The sequence below is a fragment of the Entelurus aequoreus genome, linkage group LG14 (genome assembly GCF_033978785.1).
Source record: "Entelurus aequoreus isolate RoL-2023_Sb linkage group LG14, RoL_Eaeq_v1.1, whole genome shotgun sequence".
Classification (NCBI taxonomy): Eukaryota; Metazoa; Chordata; class Actinopteri; order Syngnathiformes; family Syngnathidae; genus Entelurus; species Entelurus aequoreus.
In genome coordinates, this window is record NC_084744.1 from 37,425,423 (window position 1) to 37,447,364 (window position 21,942).

Consider the following 21,942-nt stretch of genomic DNA (forward strand, 5'->3'; position numbering starts at 1 on the left):
CACTCTTGGTTTTTATCTGTAGTGCAGGTCAAAGTTATACTAATCAATATCAATACAGCTCGTTTTCACAGACCTCTTTCAGGACATGATGACATCATTGTGAAGTATGTTTGTAGAGCCATGTTCCCAAATAGATGGCCGGGGAGCCATTTAGTGCCTGTCAGAGCCTTTCACATGGCCCGCCAGACATCCATACAGTTTTATAGTAAACCCTTCGATAGCGTTATGGCTAATAATGCTGGCTCTCTGAACAAAGTGACCACGGTTCGAGTCCCGAAGAGTTTATTAGAAGTGTGACATTCATGAACAAATCAAGTATTTTGAATGGCTCTTTAAAGTTAACAATGAGAAGTGATTGCCAGTTGTGAGCTGTTCATTTTACAGATGTCACCCTGCAAAATAAGTCAGTTGAATAAAACTTTACTTAACTTTAAATAAAGAATATGCATTTTTAAATGATTTTTAATTGTATTTATTTTTATGTGGATTCACTTGTCGGGATTGTTATTCTAGAGAGTAGTAGTACACACACCTGCTATGGTAGTACAATTTTGTACTCACATTTTTATCATGTCCAAATTTATTTTGTAGTTTTATTTCTACTTTTTATAGCCATCTATGCATTTTATTCTTAGTCACGTTTGAGTATTTTTTCTTACATTGTTAAACTGCTAAGGTTTTTTTTAGGTGAATTAAGATTCGAACTCGTGATGTGACTGCCAAAGCATGGAAATATTGCAACGCTTTATTGAATGTTTACAATGAAAACTATGAAAAAAATCATAGGGTTAATATTTCTTAATTCCTGCCAATAGAGTAAAATGTGTGTAAATCAAATTATTCTGATATACTGTGCATCTTATCGTATAACTGTTTTCTTGATAAAAAAAAACCAAACTACTGTATAATAACGAGCCTCTCTTTTGAATGGCTCTTTTAAAGACGCGGCTCCCTTCAAAAAGCCATAAATTCCATCTCTTATTTATTTATTTTTTGCATAATTTTATTTACATAATCTTCCTTTGTAATGATTCTGGACCTTTGAAAAATATATCTTTAAGTTTTTTGGACCCTGTGTATATTAGGACATGCCATATTATGATGCATTGCAAGTTATTAAAGGTGGAATTGCCAAAATGCTTCCCTGATGGTTACACTTGTAGACCAAATAACTCTTCATTTTGAATTGCTTGTGATCTGTCATGTGACTTCTTCCTGCAAGTGAAAGGCTGTTGTGCAGCAAGCAGCGTGCCAACTGAGTACAAAAGAGGCTTAGATCTTCCTGCAGAAAGCAGATACGAGCAAAAAATCCAACCATACAATGGAATCTATCCCTATACTTTATCAAAAAAGAGATTTTGTTGAGTGACATCAAGGACTTGTCGCCGTCTTTCCTTTTTTAAAACTTCTCGAACTCTGAAGAAACATTTATCCTTTTCGCGATTTGAACGATTCGTACAGCAGAAAACACACGAATAAGGCATTTTTTCTTCGAGAAAGGTTAAATGGCGCCGAGTACCCATTGAAAACAGAGCTAGATTGACCACCATGCATATTTAAAGGGCAAGATGTGATGTCAGTAAAATCCAAGCAAGGTGACTTTTTTTCTTCTTAAATGATTTGTCAACTTTCTGGGGATAGCAAAAACACTCATTTTTACAGGTTAGACAGGCAAGGTAAACCAGGTCAAAGGTTAAGCATGTCTCACCTTTATACTATTTTGACTTTGTTAAAACAAGCGCTTGACTGTGTACAGGTGACGTTTCTAGGGTCAAAGGTCATGGTGCATGTTCTCTGCTGGGGCCCACTAACAGTACTTCAGCGTGGTCACATCAATCCATCCACTTTCTACCGCTTGTCCCTCTCGGGATCAGGGGGGACTGGAGCCTATCCCAGCTGCACTCGCTGTTTATAAGGACCTTCTGCAAAACCTAAAATCACTAACCAAACCCTGCTGCTGCTGCTTTTAAACAAATACAATTAAAACTGATAATGTCCTTTATATGGCAGGAGCGCTCTGCTATTTTTAGGACCTAATGCAAAAATAAAAACAAAGATCCTTATGATAGGATCATTCGGCTTTTTTCAAGGACCTTCAGCAAAAAATTAAATCGCGGCTGTTTTTAACCAAATAAAAAATGAAATATTTTATATGACAGGAGCACTCTGCTATTTTTAAGGACCTAATGCAAAAATAAAACCAAATCAAAGATCCTTATGACAGGATCACTCGGTTGTTTTTAAGGACCTTCTGCAAAAAATAAAATCACTAACTACAACCTGCGGCTGTTTTTAACCAAATAAAAAATGAAATGTTCTTTTATATGGCAGGAGCGCTCTGCTATTTTTAAGGACCTAATGCAAAAATAAAAACAAAGATCCTTATGATAGGATCATTCGGCTTTTTTCAAGGACCTTCAGCAAAAAATAAAATCGCGGCTGTTTTTAACCAAATAAAAAATGAAATGTTCTTTTATATGACAGGAGCGCTCTGCTATTTTTAAGGACCTAATGCAAAAATAAAACCAAATCAAAGATCCTTATTATGACAGGATCACTCGGTTGTTTTTAAGGACCTTCTGCAAAAAATAAAATCACTAATTACAACCTGCAGCTGTTTTTAACCAAATAAAAAATGAAATGTTATTTTATATGACAGGAGCGCTCTGCTATTTTTAAGGACCTAATGCAAAAATAAAACCAAATCAAAGATCCTTATTATGACAGAATTAGTCCAATGTTTTTTAGGGGCCTTCTGCAAAAAAGGAAAAAAAATACATATGAATGAATCAAAGATTCTTTATAAATAGTATTAATGTGTGATGTATAGAAAATCATATTTATTAAATGTGTTCAACAATTGAGTGATGCTTACAAGACATTTCAAACCTTTTTAAAAAAAAGTGTTCATCTCAACAGCAGGCGGAGTTCAGAGCAGTCTTAGTTCACTTAGTGTTTGTCCATTTTAATGGACTTTGGTCCATTTGGGGATCCTAAGTAGGAGGACGCCTACAGCCGCCAGCGCCAACAGCACTCCCAAGCTGGGGGGCCCGCAGGGGCTGAACTCCTGAGTGACGCCCGAGAGAAGAGGAGCCAGCACGCGACCCACGGCCGTCACCGACTGTCCCGCTCCGATCAGGGTCCCGCTGGCCCGCGCCCCTCCCCTCTGCAACTCCAGGTCCGTGATGGCGGTGCGGCCGACGGTGGTGGAGATGGCGAAGAAGGTGGAGGTGAGCAGCACCTGCCACACGCCGGGGGCGGCGGCGTACAGGAAGATGAGCGCGCAGGTGAGCAGCGTGGAGTGGAGCAGCAGGGCGGCCATGTTGCGGGCGTACAGCTGGGTGAGGGGCCCCACCAGGAAGCCCGCCAGCGCCCCCAGCGTGCTGCTGTAGCTGATGAGGTAGCCCGTGGTCTTGGGCTTGAGAGAGAAGCGCTCCTCCATGGCGAGGGAGAAGTTGCTGTAGTAGAGCATGATGGCCACCGCCATCAGCAGGCGCACCAAGAAGAGGTCCCACATGTCGGAGGAGGCCACCAGGCGGATGCGGGAGCCCACGGAGGACAGCTGTCGCCAGGCGGGCTGCAGCAAGGACACCCGCCGCCCGTCCCCCGCCTCTTTCTTTTGCATTAGGAGGGCGGGGTCAGAGTGCGCGGGGGCGTGGCTATGTGCAGAAGAACCGTTGCTCACAGACTTGTTGCAGTGAAGCAGGATGTCCCTCCATGGAAGCATCCACACCACACCTGGCAACACACTCTGATTAGTCACGGTGTTACGCAACAACACGGCCGCGCGTGGGCTCACCTGCGTTGAGCAGGAAGATGGCGGCGCAGGCCGTGGCCGAGGTGTAGAAGCCGCCCTCGTGCTCCGTGAGGTAGCCGCCCACCATGGGGCCCAGAATGAAGCCCACGCTGGAGGCGGCGTTGAAATGTCCCATCACTAGAGGGCGCTCTGACTCAGACGCCAGGTCGGACAGCAGCGCTCTGCAGATGGACAGGGAGTGCTTGAACAGCCCTGAGACGAAAGGTGCACATTTTACTCCTGTGCAATAGATGATCTTTGAACAGAGCGTTCTTGTCATACAGAGGATCTTTGACTAGTGGTTTTCATTAGCCCCTAAAAACAGCAGAGCACTCCTGTCACATAGACAATCTTTGGCAATCATGTTTGCAAAACCTCTTTAAAACTGAGGGTTCCTGTTATATAGAGGATCTTTGACTAACGTTTTTCAATAGGCCCTAAAAACAGCAGAGCACTCCTGTCACATAGATGATCTTTGGCAATCATGTTTGTGAAACCTCTTTAAAACAGAGGGTTCCTGTTATATAGAGGATCTTTGACTATTCCCCCCCCACAACATCCTTTAAACCAGCAATATGCTCCTGTCGTATAGAGGAACTTTGACTAACGTTTTTGCAGAATGTCTTTTAAAACTGGCACAGGGTTCCTGTCATGTAGAGGATCTTTGACTAGTGTTTTTGCACTACATCCTTTAAACCAGCAATACGCTCCTGTAGGTTAGAGGATCTTTGGTGTGTTTTTGCAGTAGGTCGTAAAAGCAGCAGAGGATTCCTGTATTTTTTTTTTTTTACAGGATCTTTGACTAGCGTTTTGGCAGAACGTCTTTAAAACCAACACAGGGCTCCTGTAATATAGAGGATCTTTGACAGGCGTTTTTGCAGAATGTCTTTAAAATCAACGGAGGGATCCTGTCATGTAGACGATCTTTGATAGGCATTTTTGCAAAACATCCTTTAAACCAGCAATACGTTCCTGTTGTTTAGAGGATCTTTGACTAGATTTTTTCCTACAACAACCTTTAAACCAGCAATATGCTGCTGTCGTATAGAGGATCTTTGACTAGCGTTTTTGCACTACATCCTTTAAACCAGCAATACGCTCCTGTAGGTTAGAGGATCTTTGGTGCGTGTTTTTGCAGTAGGTCGTAAAAGCAGCAGAGGATTCCTGTATTTTTTTTTTACAGGATATTTGACTAGCGTTTTGGCAGAACGTCCTTAAAACCAACACAGGGCTCCTGTAATATAGAGGATCTTTGACAGGCGTTTTTGCAGAATGTCTTTAAAACCAACGGAAGGATCCCGTCATGTAGAGGATCTTTGATAGGCGTTTTTGCAAAGCATCCTTTAAACTAGAAATATGTTCCTGTTTAGAGGATCTTTGACTAGTGTTTTGGCAGAACGTCTTTAAAACCAACAAAGGGTTCCTGTAATATAGAGGATCTTTGGCAGGCGTTTTTGCCGAATGTCTTTAAAACCAACGGAGGGATCCTGTCATGTAGAGGATCTTTGATAGGCGTTTTTGCAAAACATCCTTTAAACCAGCAATACGCTCTTGTCGTTTAGAGGATCTTTGGTGGTTTTTGCAGTAGGTCGCAAAAGCAGCAGATTATTACTGTCATTTAGAGGATCTTTGACTGGCGTTTTGTCAGGACGTCTTTAAAACCGGCACAGTGCTCCTATTATACAGAGGATCTTTGAAAGCATTTTTGCAGAACTTCTTTTAACCAGCAGAACGCTCCTGTCATATAGACGAACTATAGTTTTGTTTTTACAGTAGGTCCTTAAAAGCCGAAAAGCGTCTCTGTCATTTAGAGGATCTTTGAATAAGCATTTTGACAGAATGTTTTTAAAACCTGCAGAGGGCTCAAAGAGGATCTATGAAAAGCGTTTTTGCACAAGATCCTTTATACCAGCAATATGCTCCTGTGTTTTCAGTAGGTCCTTAAAAGCAGAGGATCACTCTTGTCATACAGAGGATCTTTGACTAGCATTTTTGCCAAATGTCTCTGAAACTGGCAGAGGGCTACTGTAATTTAGAGGATCTTTGCGTTTTTGCAGTAGGTCCTCAAAAGCAGCAAAGCGCTCCTGTCATATAGAGGATCTTTACTGAGCATTTTAGCAGACAGTTCTTAAAACCAGCACGGCACTTCTGTCAAATGGAGGATCTTTGTTTAGTGTTTCTTCAGGAGGTCCATTAAACAGCAGTGCACTCCTGTCATATACAGGATCTTTGGTGTGTGTTCTGCAGTAGGTCGTTAAAACCAGCAGAAGGCTCCTGTTAAATAGAGTATCTCTGGCTCTACCTACTTGGTAATAATAAGAACGAAGAAGCTATGAGTTGGTGGACTTAAAGAGATTGTAATATTTGAAGCGTGTTAAACTAAGTGGATTAGATGTGATTACTGAACACAAAGTAAAGATCAAAAAGAAGACGATATCGAGGACGTGATCCTGGCGTCTTACTCACCGACAGGAATCCGTGAGAGCACGAACAAAGCGATGCTGGTGGACATTCCCAGCAGGCCGTAGCCCAGAGCGCTGATCAGCAGGCAGGTCAACAGAGACCGACGGCGACCCACAACGTCGCTCCAGCCGCCCTGAGAATCCCAACAAAATAAACCACATAATCAATGATCAATACATGACCCATTTCATTAGGTACACCTGCGCAACCTCACGAGATTCCCATCCATCCATTTTCTACCGCTTGTCCCTGTTGGGATGGCGGGGGTGCTGGAGCCTATCTCAGCTGCAACCTCGCGAGATTCTATATTTGGTTACGTTGTTTTGGGACAGTGAGGGTCAAAATAAAACGGAAGACAAGAAGATTGGAAAAAAAGAGAAAGTGATGACCAAGAAGAAATGTTAATAACTAAAACTAAACAACAAAATAAAGTACATCAAAATAAAATATAATTAAATATATAACTTGTTCCACTGTTTCATAAAAAAATCAAAAGGATGCATCTTTTATATATATTTTAAATGTTATAAACAACTCTTATATATATTTAAATATGACGCTTTGTGCTATTATTAATAATTTTCCTCTTACAATGGGGACATTTGCCCTTTGGACACCCATAATAAACAATGTATAACTATTCTTTTATTGGAAAATGAGAAGACTGTGCTGACATTTTATGGTCATTTGCTGCCATCTTGTGGCTGTACGACGACACTGCATTTAGGCGTATTGTGGATTGATTGATTGATGGATTGTGCTCCAATCTGCTATTTTAGTGTTAAAAAAAAGACAACGTGTACTGCACGTCATAGTGTGGCCGTCAGCTGTACATTGATGTGTGCATAAATTAGAAAAATGTCACATTTTTCTTTCTGTTTATGCCACATGGAAAACGGTCTCTGACGTGAGACCCTGCACTTCCTACTACAGCAGCAGTCGTACATGCTTTATTAGATTATCACTCCGCTCCTCACGCGCGCACACACACACACACACACACACCCACACACACACAACTGAAGAAAAAAGTTAATTAGGAGCAACTCTTGTACATTTATCCAGATTCTACTGGGCCCAACAGTTCCCTCCTTATCTCCGCCTAATTGGTGGCATGAGCCTACAGAAGACAACTACGCCATCGTGCATGTCAGGAGCTGAGAATCTCCCACCAGACGCACACTACTACTTCTTTTTGGCAGCTTTACAAGTCAAATGAAGTCCAATAAAATATTCATTCCGTGCATCGGGGGCTGACTAGCATGCGGCGCCTAAAGTGGAGCACGCTTGTATCATGTGACCCCGGTCATCCTTCAACCTCTGTTTATTGTTGTCGTGAAATACCGCAGACGGCAGCGTGTGCGACCATTGTGGACGCACACGTCTGGTTAAGCACACGCACACACACATACAAACCCTGCACAAAAATACTTACTTAAAAAAAGTTCCAACTTACCACGATTGTGCTTGAGAAGAGCTGCAGGACGCCATATGTGGACCCTGGGGAGTTCAGAAGAAGTCAGAGTTAAGATAAATCAGAGAATAAAAAAAGAGGTCACAATGAAAGTGAAATGCAACAATCAAAATACACATCAAGATACTCCAACTACTGCATTTGGGCAGTAAATGAGTTTCATTTGATTAAAAAAAAGTGAGTAGCATTTTACTGCCAGTGTATTTTCTCAAGGGACAACACTATAAAAAGTAAACTTGGATACACTTTAGAGTAGTCTGTGTAGATCTTGTATAATGCGGAACAGGGGTCTCCAACCTGTTTTCATATCTTATTACAAGTCAAACAAAGGAAATAAATAGAACAGACAAGTCATTGTTTTGTCTGCTCGTGGAAAACAAACGTCCTAATCTACGATTTGACTCCCTCAAATGGCCTTGACGCTGTGAAAACAGGACCAGGCTGTTCTAAAAAACACCCCAGAGGACACCTCAATGATGGATGCTTTTGACCTCCCTCCCTCCTCAACGACACCTGGAGTCCAACTTTTTGCAGATCGGCCTCAGTCTATAAAAAACATTACATCATCACACCCAAGACAATTGGGCATACACGCACATCCCCCTCCCCCACCCCACGCCTTCACCACCGCTTGTTTCCCCTCGGGGTGATGGTCGGATGGCAGCGCTTCATAGCAGCGGTCGCCTTCCAGGGTCCCAACTCCCTGCCCCTCTGTTGCGAGTTGTCGTGATTAAATGTAACGTGTTTATGTGTGCATTGCATGTAGGTTTTTTCCCACTCCAGACTAGGCCCTCTTAGGAGCCCAGTCTAGATTGTATTTTTTTACTCATCTTCTTCCTCAGCGTTTTACCTTTTTCCCATCTTTTACGGGGCGCCTTATGGCGACCCATCAGCGTTCCTGTTCTGTAACCCTGGACAGTGTTTTTGTCTAATCTTGAACGGGTTTGTGCTGAAAACAAAGTTTCGTTGTACTTGTGCAATGACAATAAAGACCTATCTGATCTGATCTGATCTAAATAAACTTGGTTTGCTGGAACATTACAACTATGCACATTAGCCACCAGATGGCAGTAGAATATCTTAAAATGTGTTTTGGGGCATTTCCAACTTTGCTATGCAGAGCGGCGCTTTCCATCATTTTCAGCAGACTGCATTGGAAAATGATTAACCCCTCCTCTTCTTCTCACGACAGATCCACCCAGGAATGAGGCCGTATAAATCCCTTCACCACTTGTGTATACTAGCGCGACTTTGACAAAAATAAAGGATTTTGTGTTTTATTTACATGACTGACAACATTTAAGTTAGGAAGCAGATCCCCACTCAAAACAGTGATGTCCTGTGCAGGTATTATTGCAGTAAAATTACTGTATTTTTCGGACTATAAGTCGCTCCGGAGTGTAAGTCGCACCGGCCGAAAATACATAATGAAGAAGGAAAAAAACATATATAAGTCGCACTGGAGTATAAGTCGCATTTTTTGTGGAAATTTATTTGATAAAACCCAACTTATAAATAAATAAAGAATAGTGAACAACAGGCTGAATAAGTGTACGTTATATGAGGCATAAATAACCAACTGAGAACGTGCCTGGTATGTTAACGTAACATATTATGGTAAGAGTCATTCAAATAACTATAACATATAGAACATGCTATACGTTTACCAAACAATCTGTCACTCCTAATCGCTAAATCCCATGAAATCTTATAGGTCTAGTCTCTTACGTGAATGAGCTAAATAATATTATTTGATATTTTACGCTAATGTGTTAATAATTTCACACATAAGTCGCTCCTGAGTATAAGTCGCACCCCCGGCCAAACTATGAAAAAAACTGCGACTTATGGTCCGAAAAATACGGTATTTGCAAATGTGCATTTCAATCTGTGTGTCTGTAATCCCATTCACCAGCACGTGACAAGCGCTCTCATTCGGGAAGAGGTGAGAGTAAAGCTGCTGCTCCTCCACATTGAGTGGAGACTAGGGTTGTACGGTATACCGGTACTAATAAAGTATCAATCAATTGAAATCGGTACTATACCACCTTTGAAAAATACTGGTACTTTTCTTTCATCTGAATGCCGCTGTGCCGAGGCGCACCATGCTGAGTGTGTCAAAACGCACACACAAAGTGCATACAGTACAAGCAATAACATCTTGGTGAGGAAAAATAGCAAAAAAAACCGACAATGACAGATAGAATGCAGTTGTTACACCTGTCCTGCTGCTCTCTCTTTACTCGCCCACTCACTCACTGACGTCAATCAGCCAACACGTTGACATTCTCACAAACACACATGCGCTACTCTCATAAGTTAACCAGCTCCTCTGCTGCGCACATGTAGATACGTAACATGTAGATACATAACATGTAGATACATAACATGTAGATACGTAACATGTAGATACATAACATGTAGATACATAACATGTAGATACGTAACATGTAGATACATAACATGTAGATACGTAACATGTAGATACGTAACATGTAGATACGTAACATGTAGATACATAACATGTAGATACGTAACATGTAGATACGTAACATGTAGATACATAACATGTAGATACATAACATGTAGATACATAACATGTAGATACATAACATGTAGATACATAACATGTAGATATGTAACTTGTAGATATGTAACATGTAGATACGTAACATGTAGATACGTAACATGTAGATACGTAACATGTAGATACGTAACATGTAGATACGTAACATGTAGATACGTAACATGTAGATACGTAACTTGTAGATACGTAACATGTAGATACGTAACATGTAGATACGTAACATGTAGATACGTAACATGTAGATACGTAACGTGTAGATACATAACGTGTAGATACATAACGTGTAGATACATAACATGTAGATACGTAACATGTAGATACGTAACTTGTAGATACGTAACTTGTAGATACGTAACTTGTAGATACGTAACATGTAGATACGTAACTTGTAGATACGTAACATGTAGATACGTAACATGTAGATACGTAACATGTAGATACATATGTAGATACATAACTTGTAGATACGTAACATGCAGATACGTAACGTGTAGATACGTAACGTGTAGATACGTAACGTGTAGATACGTAACATGTAGATACATAACGTGTAGATACATAACTTGTAGATACGTAATGTGCAGCTACGTAACGTGTAGATACGCAACATGTAGATACGCAATGTGTAGATACGTAACATGTAGATACGTAACATGTAGATACATATGTAGATACATATGTAGATACGTAACATGTAGATACGTAACGTGTAGATACGTAACGTGTAGATACGTAACGTGTAGATACGTAACGTGTAGATACGTAACGTGTAGATACGTAATGTGCAGCTATGTAACGTGCAGCTACGTAACGTGTAGATACGCAACATGTAGATACGTAATATGTAGATACGCAACATGTAGATGCGTAACATGTAGATACAAAACATGTAGATGCGTAACATGTAGATACATAACATTTAGATACGTAACATGTAGATACGTAACATGTAGATACGTAACTTGTAGATACATAACTTGTAGATACATAACTTGTAGATACGTAACATGTAGATACAAAACATGTAGATACAAAACATGTAGATGCGTAACATGTAGATACGCAACATGTAGATACATAACATTTAGATACGTAACATGTAGATACGTAACTTGTAGATACGTAACTTGTAGATACGTAACTTGTAGATACATAACTTGTAGATACATAACTTGTAGATACGTAACATGTAGATACGTAACATGTAGATACGTAACTTGTAGATACGTAGCGTGTAGATACGTAACGTGTAGATACGTAACGCGTAGATACGTAACGTGTAGATACGTAACGTGTAGATACTCAATGTGTAGATACGTAACGTGTAGATACGTAACGTGTAGATACGTAACATGTAGATAAGTAACATGTAGATACATAACTTGTAGATACATAACTTGCAGATACATAACTTGTAGATACGTATCATGTAGATACGTAACATGTAGATACGTAACGTGTACATACGTAACGTGTACATACGTAACGTGTAGATACGTAACGTGTAGATACGTAACGTGTAGATACGTAACGTGTAGCTATGTAATGTGTAGATGCGTAACATGTAGATGCCGTAACATGTAGATGCGTAGACACGCACACAGCTGCTTGGCTTGATGCCAAATATTAGCGCCGTTAAAACTGCCCAGTTAGCAGTCAACTAATGCAAGTGAAATGACAACATTTTGTAACAAATTCCTACAATTTGTATTTTGTCTTTAATAAATGTGTTTTACCTGCTCCATGGCTTATATGTGTACATTTATCCATAGTTCTGTTTTTAGTACTTAATTAATAATTGTGTTTTTCTTAAAGAGCATTAGTGGCAACCATAAATCATGAATAATTTAATATAATGTCAGTAGAACTTTCTGTTCGATTCTAACCTAATCCTTGATTATGACAGACTATATTTAGTATGGCAAATTGTCCTTTGAGTGCAACAAGAAAAGCCCAATGTGTTTAACACCTTTTAATTTTTATTCTAACCTTCGAAAATTGTTCTTTGACTGTCAGTGTTTAATGTGGTGTAAGATTTTCTGTTAAAATAAAGCCATTATTGACATTTTTCGAGGTTCCCTTTATTTGGAAATGTATCAATCAGGGTGTACCCCGCCTTCTGCCCGAATGCAGCTGAGATAGGCTCCAGCACCCCCCGCGACCCCAAAAAGGGACAAGCGGTAGAAAATGGATGGATGGATGGATGTATCAATATACATTTTGGTAACGGTACTAAATTATTGGTATCGGGACAATGCTCGTGGAGACAATGAGGTTATGAGGTGGTTCGCCACAGGGGCACGTCCGACCGGTAGGGGGCCAAGGGGTGTTAGAATAATTATCTGTAAGTTATCACACAACTCTTATGCTTAAAGTCCGTTGCTATAGTTATTAGCTATTGTGCTCAAGCTATACTTTTTCTGTCTGTGCAAGGACAAAACTTGCTATCAGCTACGGCATATGAGGGGTTGCCTCGTCGCAGATATTTTGTTTGTCTTAGCCCACTAACAGCCAAGGACTTCAAGGACCTCAACAAAGATAAGACAGCACGCAGCCGAAGCAGAGACAAGGCAATCACAAGGCCCCCAGCACATTCCATCACGTATTGTGCATACTGGAAGCTGCTTTGCATGAAATGTGTGGCCACTCCTTTTAGAGGTGGCCTCAGTGATGTAACCAGGCACCTCCCAAATAAATAGAGGAGCACGTGGGACTGTTAGCTCAGAGCGTTGTGGGAAATTGCAACTGAGCGTGCAATCCCAAACGTCTCTCCTCATTGAGCCAAATTGAACTTTGTCTCTATCAGTGCCCCTCCCGAAAATCTCCCGGGGCAACCATTCTCCCGAATTTCTCCCGATTTCACCCACACATCAATATTGGGGACGTGCCTTAAAGGCACTGCCTTTACGTGCCGGCCCAATCACATAATATCCATGGCTTTTCACACACACAAGTGAATGCAAGGCATACTTGGTCAACAGCCAAACAGGTCACACTGAGGGTAACCGTATAAACAAACTTTAACACTGTTACAAATATGCGCCACACTGTGAACCCACACCAAACAAGAATGACAAACACATTTCGGGAGAACATCCGCACCGTAACACAACATAAACACAACAGAACAAATACCCAGAACCCCTTGCAGCACTAACTCTTCCGGGACGCTATAATATACACCCCCCGCTACCCACTACCCCCCCCCCCCCACCTCAACCTCCTCATGCTCTCTCAGGGAGAGCATGTCCCAAATTCCAAGCTGCTGTTTTGAGGCATGTTAAAAAAAATATTGCACTTTTTGACTTCAATAATAAATATGGCAGTGCCCTGTTGGCATTTTTTTCCATAACTTGAGTTGATTTATTTTGGAAAACCTTGTTACATTGTTTAATGCATCCAGCGGGGCATCACAACAAAATTAGGCACAGTAATGTGTTAATTCCACGACTGTATATATCGGTATCGGTTGATATCGGAATCGGTAATTAAGAGTTGGGCAATATCGGAATATCGGATATCGGCAAAAAAGCCATTATCCGACATCTCTAGTAGTAACCATGGTGAGAGCCCAAACTTCTCGTAGACGTGCTCTTTTTCCACTCATTCTCTCCTCATCTGTTTCACCCTCACAAGCTCTGGAATTTGCATGCATGTTGCATGGCCCATTAATCGTTTTTCCCCCGATTATTATATTTTCATGATCGTGAGAAGCCATAATCAAAATCAAAATACAATTAATTGTCCAGACATAGTACAAAATACTTTTGACAATTACTGCTAAAACATGAATTGTATTTACATAAAGTGATGGAAAGTTCATTATACTGTAATTGTTCTTAGCTTTAACGCCTACACGAGTGCGAGTGGGTGCAAGGCGGCGACTGGTGGGGAGTATGAGGAAATGAAAGGTGAAGTTGCAGACAAGACAAGTCTTTTTACAACTGCACGGGCAAACAACTCTTATAGGCAGAAGTGTAAAAGTGGGTTCCTGCTTCACACCAATCTGATCACAGACACACAAACAACTCTTTGACACAGACTGCTTTACAAATACACACATCTGAATACACACAAATATGATAACGCACACACAACTCTTTTACAGCAGAAAGATAGCAAAAAAATAAAAAATAAATTAAAAATAAAATTTAAAAAAAGATAGCATAAAGTCACACGTTTTTTTTGTATCGACAGACAAATCATAATACGGACTGACAACTTAAAACAGTATTTCTTAACCATAGTAGAGGGCTGCCCCAAAATATCTGTTGTATTACACTTTTCCGCCACTTGAGGCAGTAATGACAATATCAAACAAACTGAGGAAGTCTGGAGCTAAAGTCATAGAGAAGTTTCTTAAGCACAAAAAATATGACTACAGTGGTGAAGCTGTATTTTAATTTGCGCTTAATTGACCGTTTAGTTAAGAAACATATTTATTATTAATGTAGTTGATTAATTTTAGCACAACATAAACTAATTGTATGTACATTTATTTTGTGTCAGTTATTTATGATTCGCTTCTTATGCAGTATATTTGGTTAGTACTTATTCTCCTAATCAGCCTGACCTAAACTTAAGGTTTATGTGCTAAATAAATAATAATCTTTGAATTGTACACTTAGTACGGGACGGCGTGGCGAAGTTGGTAGAGCGGCTGTGCCAGCAATCGGAGTGTTGCTGGTTACTGGGGTTCACCATCACTTCACCCTTTGCCTGTGATGGGTGCTGGTTAGCGCCTTGCATGGCAGCTCCCGCCATCAGTGTGTGAATGTGTGTGTGAATGGGTAAATGTGGAAATACTGTCAAAGCGCTTTGAGTACCTTGAAGGTAGAAAAGCGCTATACAAGTATAACCCATTTATTTATTTATCATTTACACTGCCACAAATCAATCAATCAATCAATGTTTATTTATATAGCCCTAAATCACAAGTGTTTCAAAGGGCTGTACAAGCCACAACGACATCCTTGGGACCTTCACCAGCTACTGGTTGGAGACCCTTGCTGTAGCGGGGTGGATTGGCTATGCAGTAAATATCTGCCAAAGCAAGTGAGCAGCAAGATAATTGTGTCCAGCATGGTGGTAGTGTGGGGCCGCACGAGTCCTGTCGGCAACGAGGGAGGGAGCTGCGGTTCATTGAGGGCAAACATGTATTCCAACATGTGATGTGCCGGCACATGTTTTGCTATTTAGACCACAATGGCTGTGAGTTGACAGTAACTGTATATTGCTATACAAGCTGTGCACGGACTACTCTCAAGCGTGCCCACGTTTAATTTGATGATACAATGCTGGCTTTGTTATGTGAACATGAATGTCTTACCTACAATACCAGCAACAGTAGGACTAGCGCCCAGAGCTTTGACGTGATGACTCAGCAGCGGGATGATCATGCTCACGCCAAACAAGTCCTGAAAGAACAAACCTTCATCATCATCATGCAATTATCGACGCAACAATGTGATTTGTGATTTTAATATATTTTTCTACCGGTCTTTTTTAATATTTGATAGGTCATAAAAATACCAATAGTTATCGATATCGACCAATACAAAACACTTATATTCTGACACAGTTTTCAGCCATGTCGAACCAGCCTTACAATGCGATCTTTTTAATCATTTTGCTCCTGTAAAGCAGTGTTTCTTAACCATAGGGCCATTGTTGGGCTGCCCAAAAAATATCCGTTTCTCAGCTGTGTAGGCCGCAGCGGTACTCTTAAACATTTCTTAAGCGTGAAAAAAGCTGCATTTTAATTTGCACTTTTGCAGTTTAGTTAAGCAACAAATGTATTATTAATGTAGTTGATTTTATTTTAGCACAACATACAGTAATTGTGTGAATGCTCCAAAGCATTCACACATATGGTTTTCTACACCAAAATTCATCTATTTGTTAAACTTCTTCTTCTCCTCCAGATTTTTGGTGCGTTTTACCTTCCACATATTTCACCCGATTCAAACCGTTACAACTTCAAACTGTTCAGCCTATTCGGGAATTGCGGGCTTTCCCTTGAAAAATTCCAAAAATTCCCACATTTCCCAGAATTCCAGGTTTTCCGGGACATTTTTCCCATTCAAAATTAATTGGCCATTTTTCAAACTTCCACCATTTCCACATTTTTCAACCTATTCATATCATTCCACCATCCTGGAAATTTTAACAACTCTTTTTCCAGTTTCAAAAAAATTCCAAGATTTTCCAGAATTCCTGGTTTTCCAAAGCTCTATTTCCACCCTTTTTTCTGGCGACTACTCCTTCCACATTTTTCAACGCATTTCAACCGTTCCACCGTCAAATCATTCCTATTAATCAGGACAAAAAACTACCGTAATTTCCGGACTATAAGCCGCACCTGACTATAAGCCGCACCAGCTAAATTTAGGGGAAAATACAGATTGCTCCATATATAAGCCGCACCCGACTATAAGCCGCAGGGTTTTGATGTGTAATTACCGTAGTATATAGGGGTTCCTGCTACCACGGAGGGGATTGTCGGGACAGAGATGACTGTTTGGGAACGCAAAGCGTCCCATTTATTAACAATAAATCTTTCAATCATTCAATCATCTTTGACATGGCGAACAGCATTCGTGCAGAGTACAAATAATACAATGGTGCAAAGTAATACAAAGTGCTCGCCTGTACGTTATCAAAATAACCAGCCTACCGGTATATGAAAAGTCAGTCTTTAATCATTGTGTCATCGTCTTCCTCCTGCGTACTAAAACCACCGAAATCCTCTTCGTCGGTGTCGGAGAAGAACAGGCCGTAAATAAGCCGCACCCTTGTATAAGCCGCAGGGACCAGAACGAGGGGAAAAAGTAGCGGCTTATAGTCCGGAAATTACGGTAAGTTGTTTTTGAACTGGAAAAAATCCCGGTTTTCCCAAAATTCCAGGAATTCCGTAATACCATTTCTCAGTTCAACATGTTACTATTTCATCATTTCACGACCGATTTTAAAAATTCCAACACCAACCATTTCAACTCATTTAGACCATTCAAGTTTTTTTTACCATTTTCAAAAATATTGCCGCTTTTCTCGATATTCCCAATTTTTGGGGAAATTTTTCAAAGTTCCACAACTCCCACATTTTTCATCTCATTCAAACTGTTCCAACTTCAAAATACTCAGCCTGTTTGGGAATTGTGTGCTCTACTTAAACAATTCTAAAAAAATTCCACGATTTCAGTTCAACTTCAGCATCGGAGCATTCACACGCAATTCAGGAATTGCCTCATCTAGTTGTATGTGCATTTATTGTCAGTTATTTATGAGTCCCTTCTTATGCAGTATATTTGGTTAGTACTTATTTTTCCTAATCGGCCTCAGATTTATGTGTTAAATAATAGTCTTTGAGATTAACACATGGTTTCATATCATTTTACAAGGTTGCAAAATATAAGTAGGTTAGATATGATTATTAAATATGATTCAAGTCAATAGTAACATTACTATCCATCCATCCATTTTCTACCGCTTGTCACTTACTAATTCAGTGTTTATTTTAGTGGGCACTAGGCCCTCTGTAGTGAAAAGTTGAGCACTAAGGTCCAAAAGGTTAAGAACCCCTGGTTTAAAGTATCCACTTTTTGTTTGACTGGGGAACAGATAAATTATATTTACATTGGTGTCTCTAAATTTAAATACAGGCAACAACTTATGGTTTACCTTAGAGCACAGGTGTCAAACCCAAGGCCCGGGGGCCAAATCTGGCCTGCCACATTATTTTATGTGGCCCGCAAAAGCCTGGAAATAATATGCGTTAATAAAATGCTTAATTTTTTCTTACTAAATAAATTTGATCTTTCCTTTTTGACATTAAAAATAATGTACTGCATACAATAACATATCTTTCAAAATGTAATATTATCAAAACCAAAATATTCTATTATCATGTATTCCAAAAATATTTTTGGTTAAAATAAAGATAAATACTGTACTTAAATATCTGCTTGACTTATGATTTCAAAACAAATTATCAATCAAATTGTAGACTGTAAAATTGACAATAGATTTTATGGTTAAATTCTGCTGACTGCGTTTTTTACCGTAAAATCAACTTTGGTACTGTTTTTTTCATATACAATAAGACACTAAAACATTAAAAAAACATTAAAACAATAAGAATTTACGGTAATAAAAACAACAACTGGCAGCTCTGTTGCTTGAATTTTACCACTAAAAACAGTGGTATTGTTTTTCCATTCCATTCCATTTATTACATTTTTTTATATGCTGTAAAAAACCCACTGCATTTACTGTAAAATTCTAGTGACTGAGCTGCCAGTTTTTAAAGAAAAATATAAGTATTTTTTTGCAGCTTATGTAAAGAAATATATTGGTAATGTGGCTTCCTCCCACCGCCAAAAACATGCACCTGGGGATAGGTTGATTGGCAACACTAAATTGGCCCTAGTGTATGTATGTGATTGTGAATGTTGTCTGTCTATCTGTGTTGGCCCTGCGATGAGGTGGCGACTTGTCCAGGGTGTACCCCGCCTTCCGCCCGAATGCAGCTGAGATAGGCTCCAGCACCCCCCGCGACCCCAAAAGGGACAAGCGGTAGAAAATGGATGGATGTATTATACAAACCCCGTTTCCATATGAGTTGGGAAATTGTGTTAGACGTAAATATAAACAGAATACAATGATTTGCAAATCATTTTCAACCCATACTCAGTTGAATATGCTACAAAGACAACATATTTGATGTTCAAACTGATAAACATTTTTTTTTTTGCAAATAATAAATAAATCATTAACTTTAGAATTTGATGCCAGCAACACGTGACAAAGAAGTTGGGAAAGGTGTCAATAAATACTGATAAAGTTGAGAAATGCTCATCAAACACTTATTTGGAACATCCCACAGGTGAACAGGCAAATTGGGAACAGGTGGGTGCCATGATTGGGTATAAAAGTAGATTCCATGAAATGCTCAGTCATTCACAAACAAGGATGGGGCAAGGGTCACCACTTTGTCAACAAATGCGTGAGCAAATTGTTGAACAGTTTAAGAAAAACCTTTCTCAACCAGCTATTGCAAGGAATTTAGGGATTTCACCATCTACGGTCCGTAATATCATCAAAGGGTTCAGAGAATCTGGAGAAATCACTGCACGTAAGCAGCTAAGCCCGTGACCTTTGATCCCTCAGGCTGTACTGCATCAACAAGCGACATCAGTGTGTAAAGGATATCACCACATGGGCTCAGGAACACTTCAGAAACCCACTGTCAGTAACTACAGTTGGTCGCTACATCTGTAAGTGCAAGTTAAAACTCTCCTATGCAAGGCGAAAACCGTTTATCAACAACACCCAGAAACGCCGTCGGCTTTGCTGGGCCTGAGCTCATCTAAGATGTGGAAAGTGGAAAAGTGTTCTGTGGTCTGACGAGTTCACATTTCAAATTGTTTTTGGAAACTGTGGACGTCGTGTCCTCCGGTCCAAAGAGGAAAAGAACCATCCGGATTGTTATAGGCGCAAAGTGTAAAAGCCAGCATCTGTGATGGTATGGTATTAGTGCCCAAGACATGGGTAACTTACACATCTGTGAAGGCGCCATTAATGCTGAAAGGTACATACAGGTTTTGGAGCAACATATGTTGCCATCCAAGCAATGTTACCATGAACGCCCCTGCTTATTTCAGCAAGACAATGCCAAGCCACGTGTTACATCAACGTGGCTTCATAGTAAAAGAGTGCGGGTACTAGACTGGCCTGCCTGTAGTCCAGACCTGTCTCTCATTGAAAATGTGTGGCGCATTACGAAGCCTAAAATACCACAACGGAGACCCCCGGACTGTTGAACAATTTAAGCTGTACATCAAGCAAGAATGGGAAAGAATTCCACCTGAGAAGCTTAAAAAATGGGTCTCCTCAGTTCCCAAACGTTTACTGAGTGTTGTTTAAAAGGAAAGGCCATGTAACACAGTGGTGAACATGCCCTTTCCCAACTACTTTAGCACGTGTTGCAGCCATGAAATTCTAAGATAATTATTATTTGCAAAAAAAAAAAAGTTTATGAGTTTGAACATCAACTATCTTGTCTTTGTAGTGCATTCAATTGAATATGGGTTGAAAAGGATTTGCAAATCATTGTATTCCATTTGTATTTACATCTAACACAATTTCCCAACTCATATGGAAACGGGGTTTGTATGTATATATACACATGTATATTCATATATTACTCATTGTTAAAATCGGCCCTCTGAGGGCAACCATAACTGTGATGTGGCCCTCAATGAAAACGAGTTTACTCATCCTGTTTGGCCACATTACTGAGGTTTGGCCACATTACTGAGATCCCAGCAACTGGTGTAAACTCTTGATGGAATCCTCACGGTAACCCATTAAGTACTTCTATTTTTGTCAGCGCCGGCATATTCACTTTTGATCACACGAGATAATCTGTGCAGGCCGGCATTTCAAAGTTCAGCCAAAGAACCACTGAACATGTCTGAGAGCCATCTTGCTACACATGTTAGTGACATTGATGAATTCAGTGTGTGTTGCCATGACAACCTGTAATCCAACATCACCTGACCGGTGGATTATCATATGTAGGCATACATGGAAATAAGCAAAAACGTCATTTTAGGTACTTTTAATATTGTTTTTGATGGTTAAAATAAACTATTGTTTCCGCAAGAGTAGGTGACCAGCGCACATAATAAGTCATGTTTCAGACTGTGGTCATTAAGTGTGTGTCCAGAAAGCGCTCGTTGTGCTTTACTCACCATGAAGCCAACCACATAGATACACTGAATAATCCTCGTCCTTTCCCTGGTTCTGTGGTACAAAGTGCTACTTTTGTGCTTCTTCATCCTCCCGCTGTCACCGCACGCCTGCCCTGCCGGCAACGCGGAAGTGACTTTGAAACCGATGACCCAAACACCTCTAAAAACCCGCGAGGGTCGCTCCAAAAAAGGGGACGGGGTTGCCCGTGTAAAGTATACCGTTTTTTTCTTATCGACTTTTAAAGTAAGTTAAACAGGAACCGAAGTAGCACTCAAAATATTTAGTCGTCGAGACGGCCGTGGGGTCGTGGTGTGTTCCTTGGCGTGTGAAACCGCAGGGTGGAAAGGTCCAATTCACCCCTGGAGTTACAAGGACGGTTGGAATCGCTCAGTGACGTCACCAAAAAAGCCGGAAGTGTTTTTTATGTTTACATATTTCAACGTTACAGACACTCAGGTCCCAAAGGCCGAGCAATTAACGTCCTGATACAAATAAAAAACTTTAAGCAAGTACAAAACGATTAAAAAAACAAAACAAAAAAACGACATAAAAAACAAATTCAACCAATTGGGCTTATAAGCCCAATTGTTTTAAGTTGTTTTGGATATATCCAAAACAACTTAAATTGGCTAGCAATAAACTTGACTTCCATCCATCCATCTTCTTCCGCGGTGGCAGCAGCCTAAGCAGGGAAGCCCAGACTTTCCTCTCCCCAGCCACTTCGTCCAGCTCTTCCCGGGGGATCCCGAGGCGTTCCCAGGCCAGCCTAGGGAGACATAGTCTTCCCAACGTGTCCTGGGTCTTCCCCGTGGCCTCCTACCGGTTGACTTGTCAATTGTTATTATTAAATTAAATTAAAAGTCTGTT

At 40.4% G+C, this 21,942-nt stretch overlaps 1 protein-coding gene across 7 annotated transcripts in view; it reads right to left on the reverse strand.

Annotated features, from left to right (window-relative positions):
• Nucleotides 1-2,824: 2,824 nt before the first annotated feature.
• Nucleotides 2,825-21,942, reverse strand: part of mfsd9 (major facilitator superfamily domain containing 9) — a 123,643-nt gene continuing 104,525 nt past the window's right edge. For 6 of the 7 annotated variants that reach the window (XM_062069803.1, XM_062069802.1, XM_062069800.1 and 3 more), the window contains 5 exons: nt 15,650-15,737; nt 7,716-7,759; nt 6,263-6,392; nt 3,800-4,009; nt 2,825-3,738 (listed from right to left, as the gene is read on the reverse strand). In XM_062069803.1, coding sequence (XP_061925787.1) covers nt 2,966-3,738; nt 3,800-4,009; nt 6,263-6,392; nt 7,716-7,759; nt 15,650-15,719 — 1,227 coding nt within the window. In that variant the 5' untranslated portion in view covers nt 15,720-15,737 and the 3' untranslated portion in view covers nt 2,825-2,965. Of the gene's footprint in view, nt 3,739-3,799; nt 4,010-6,262; nt 6,393-7,715; nt 7,760-15,649; nt 15,738-21,074; nt 21,441-21,942 lie in introns of those variants that run through there. The other variant, XM_062069798.1, reaches the window with a different exon arrangement.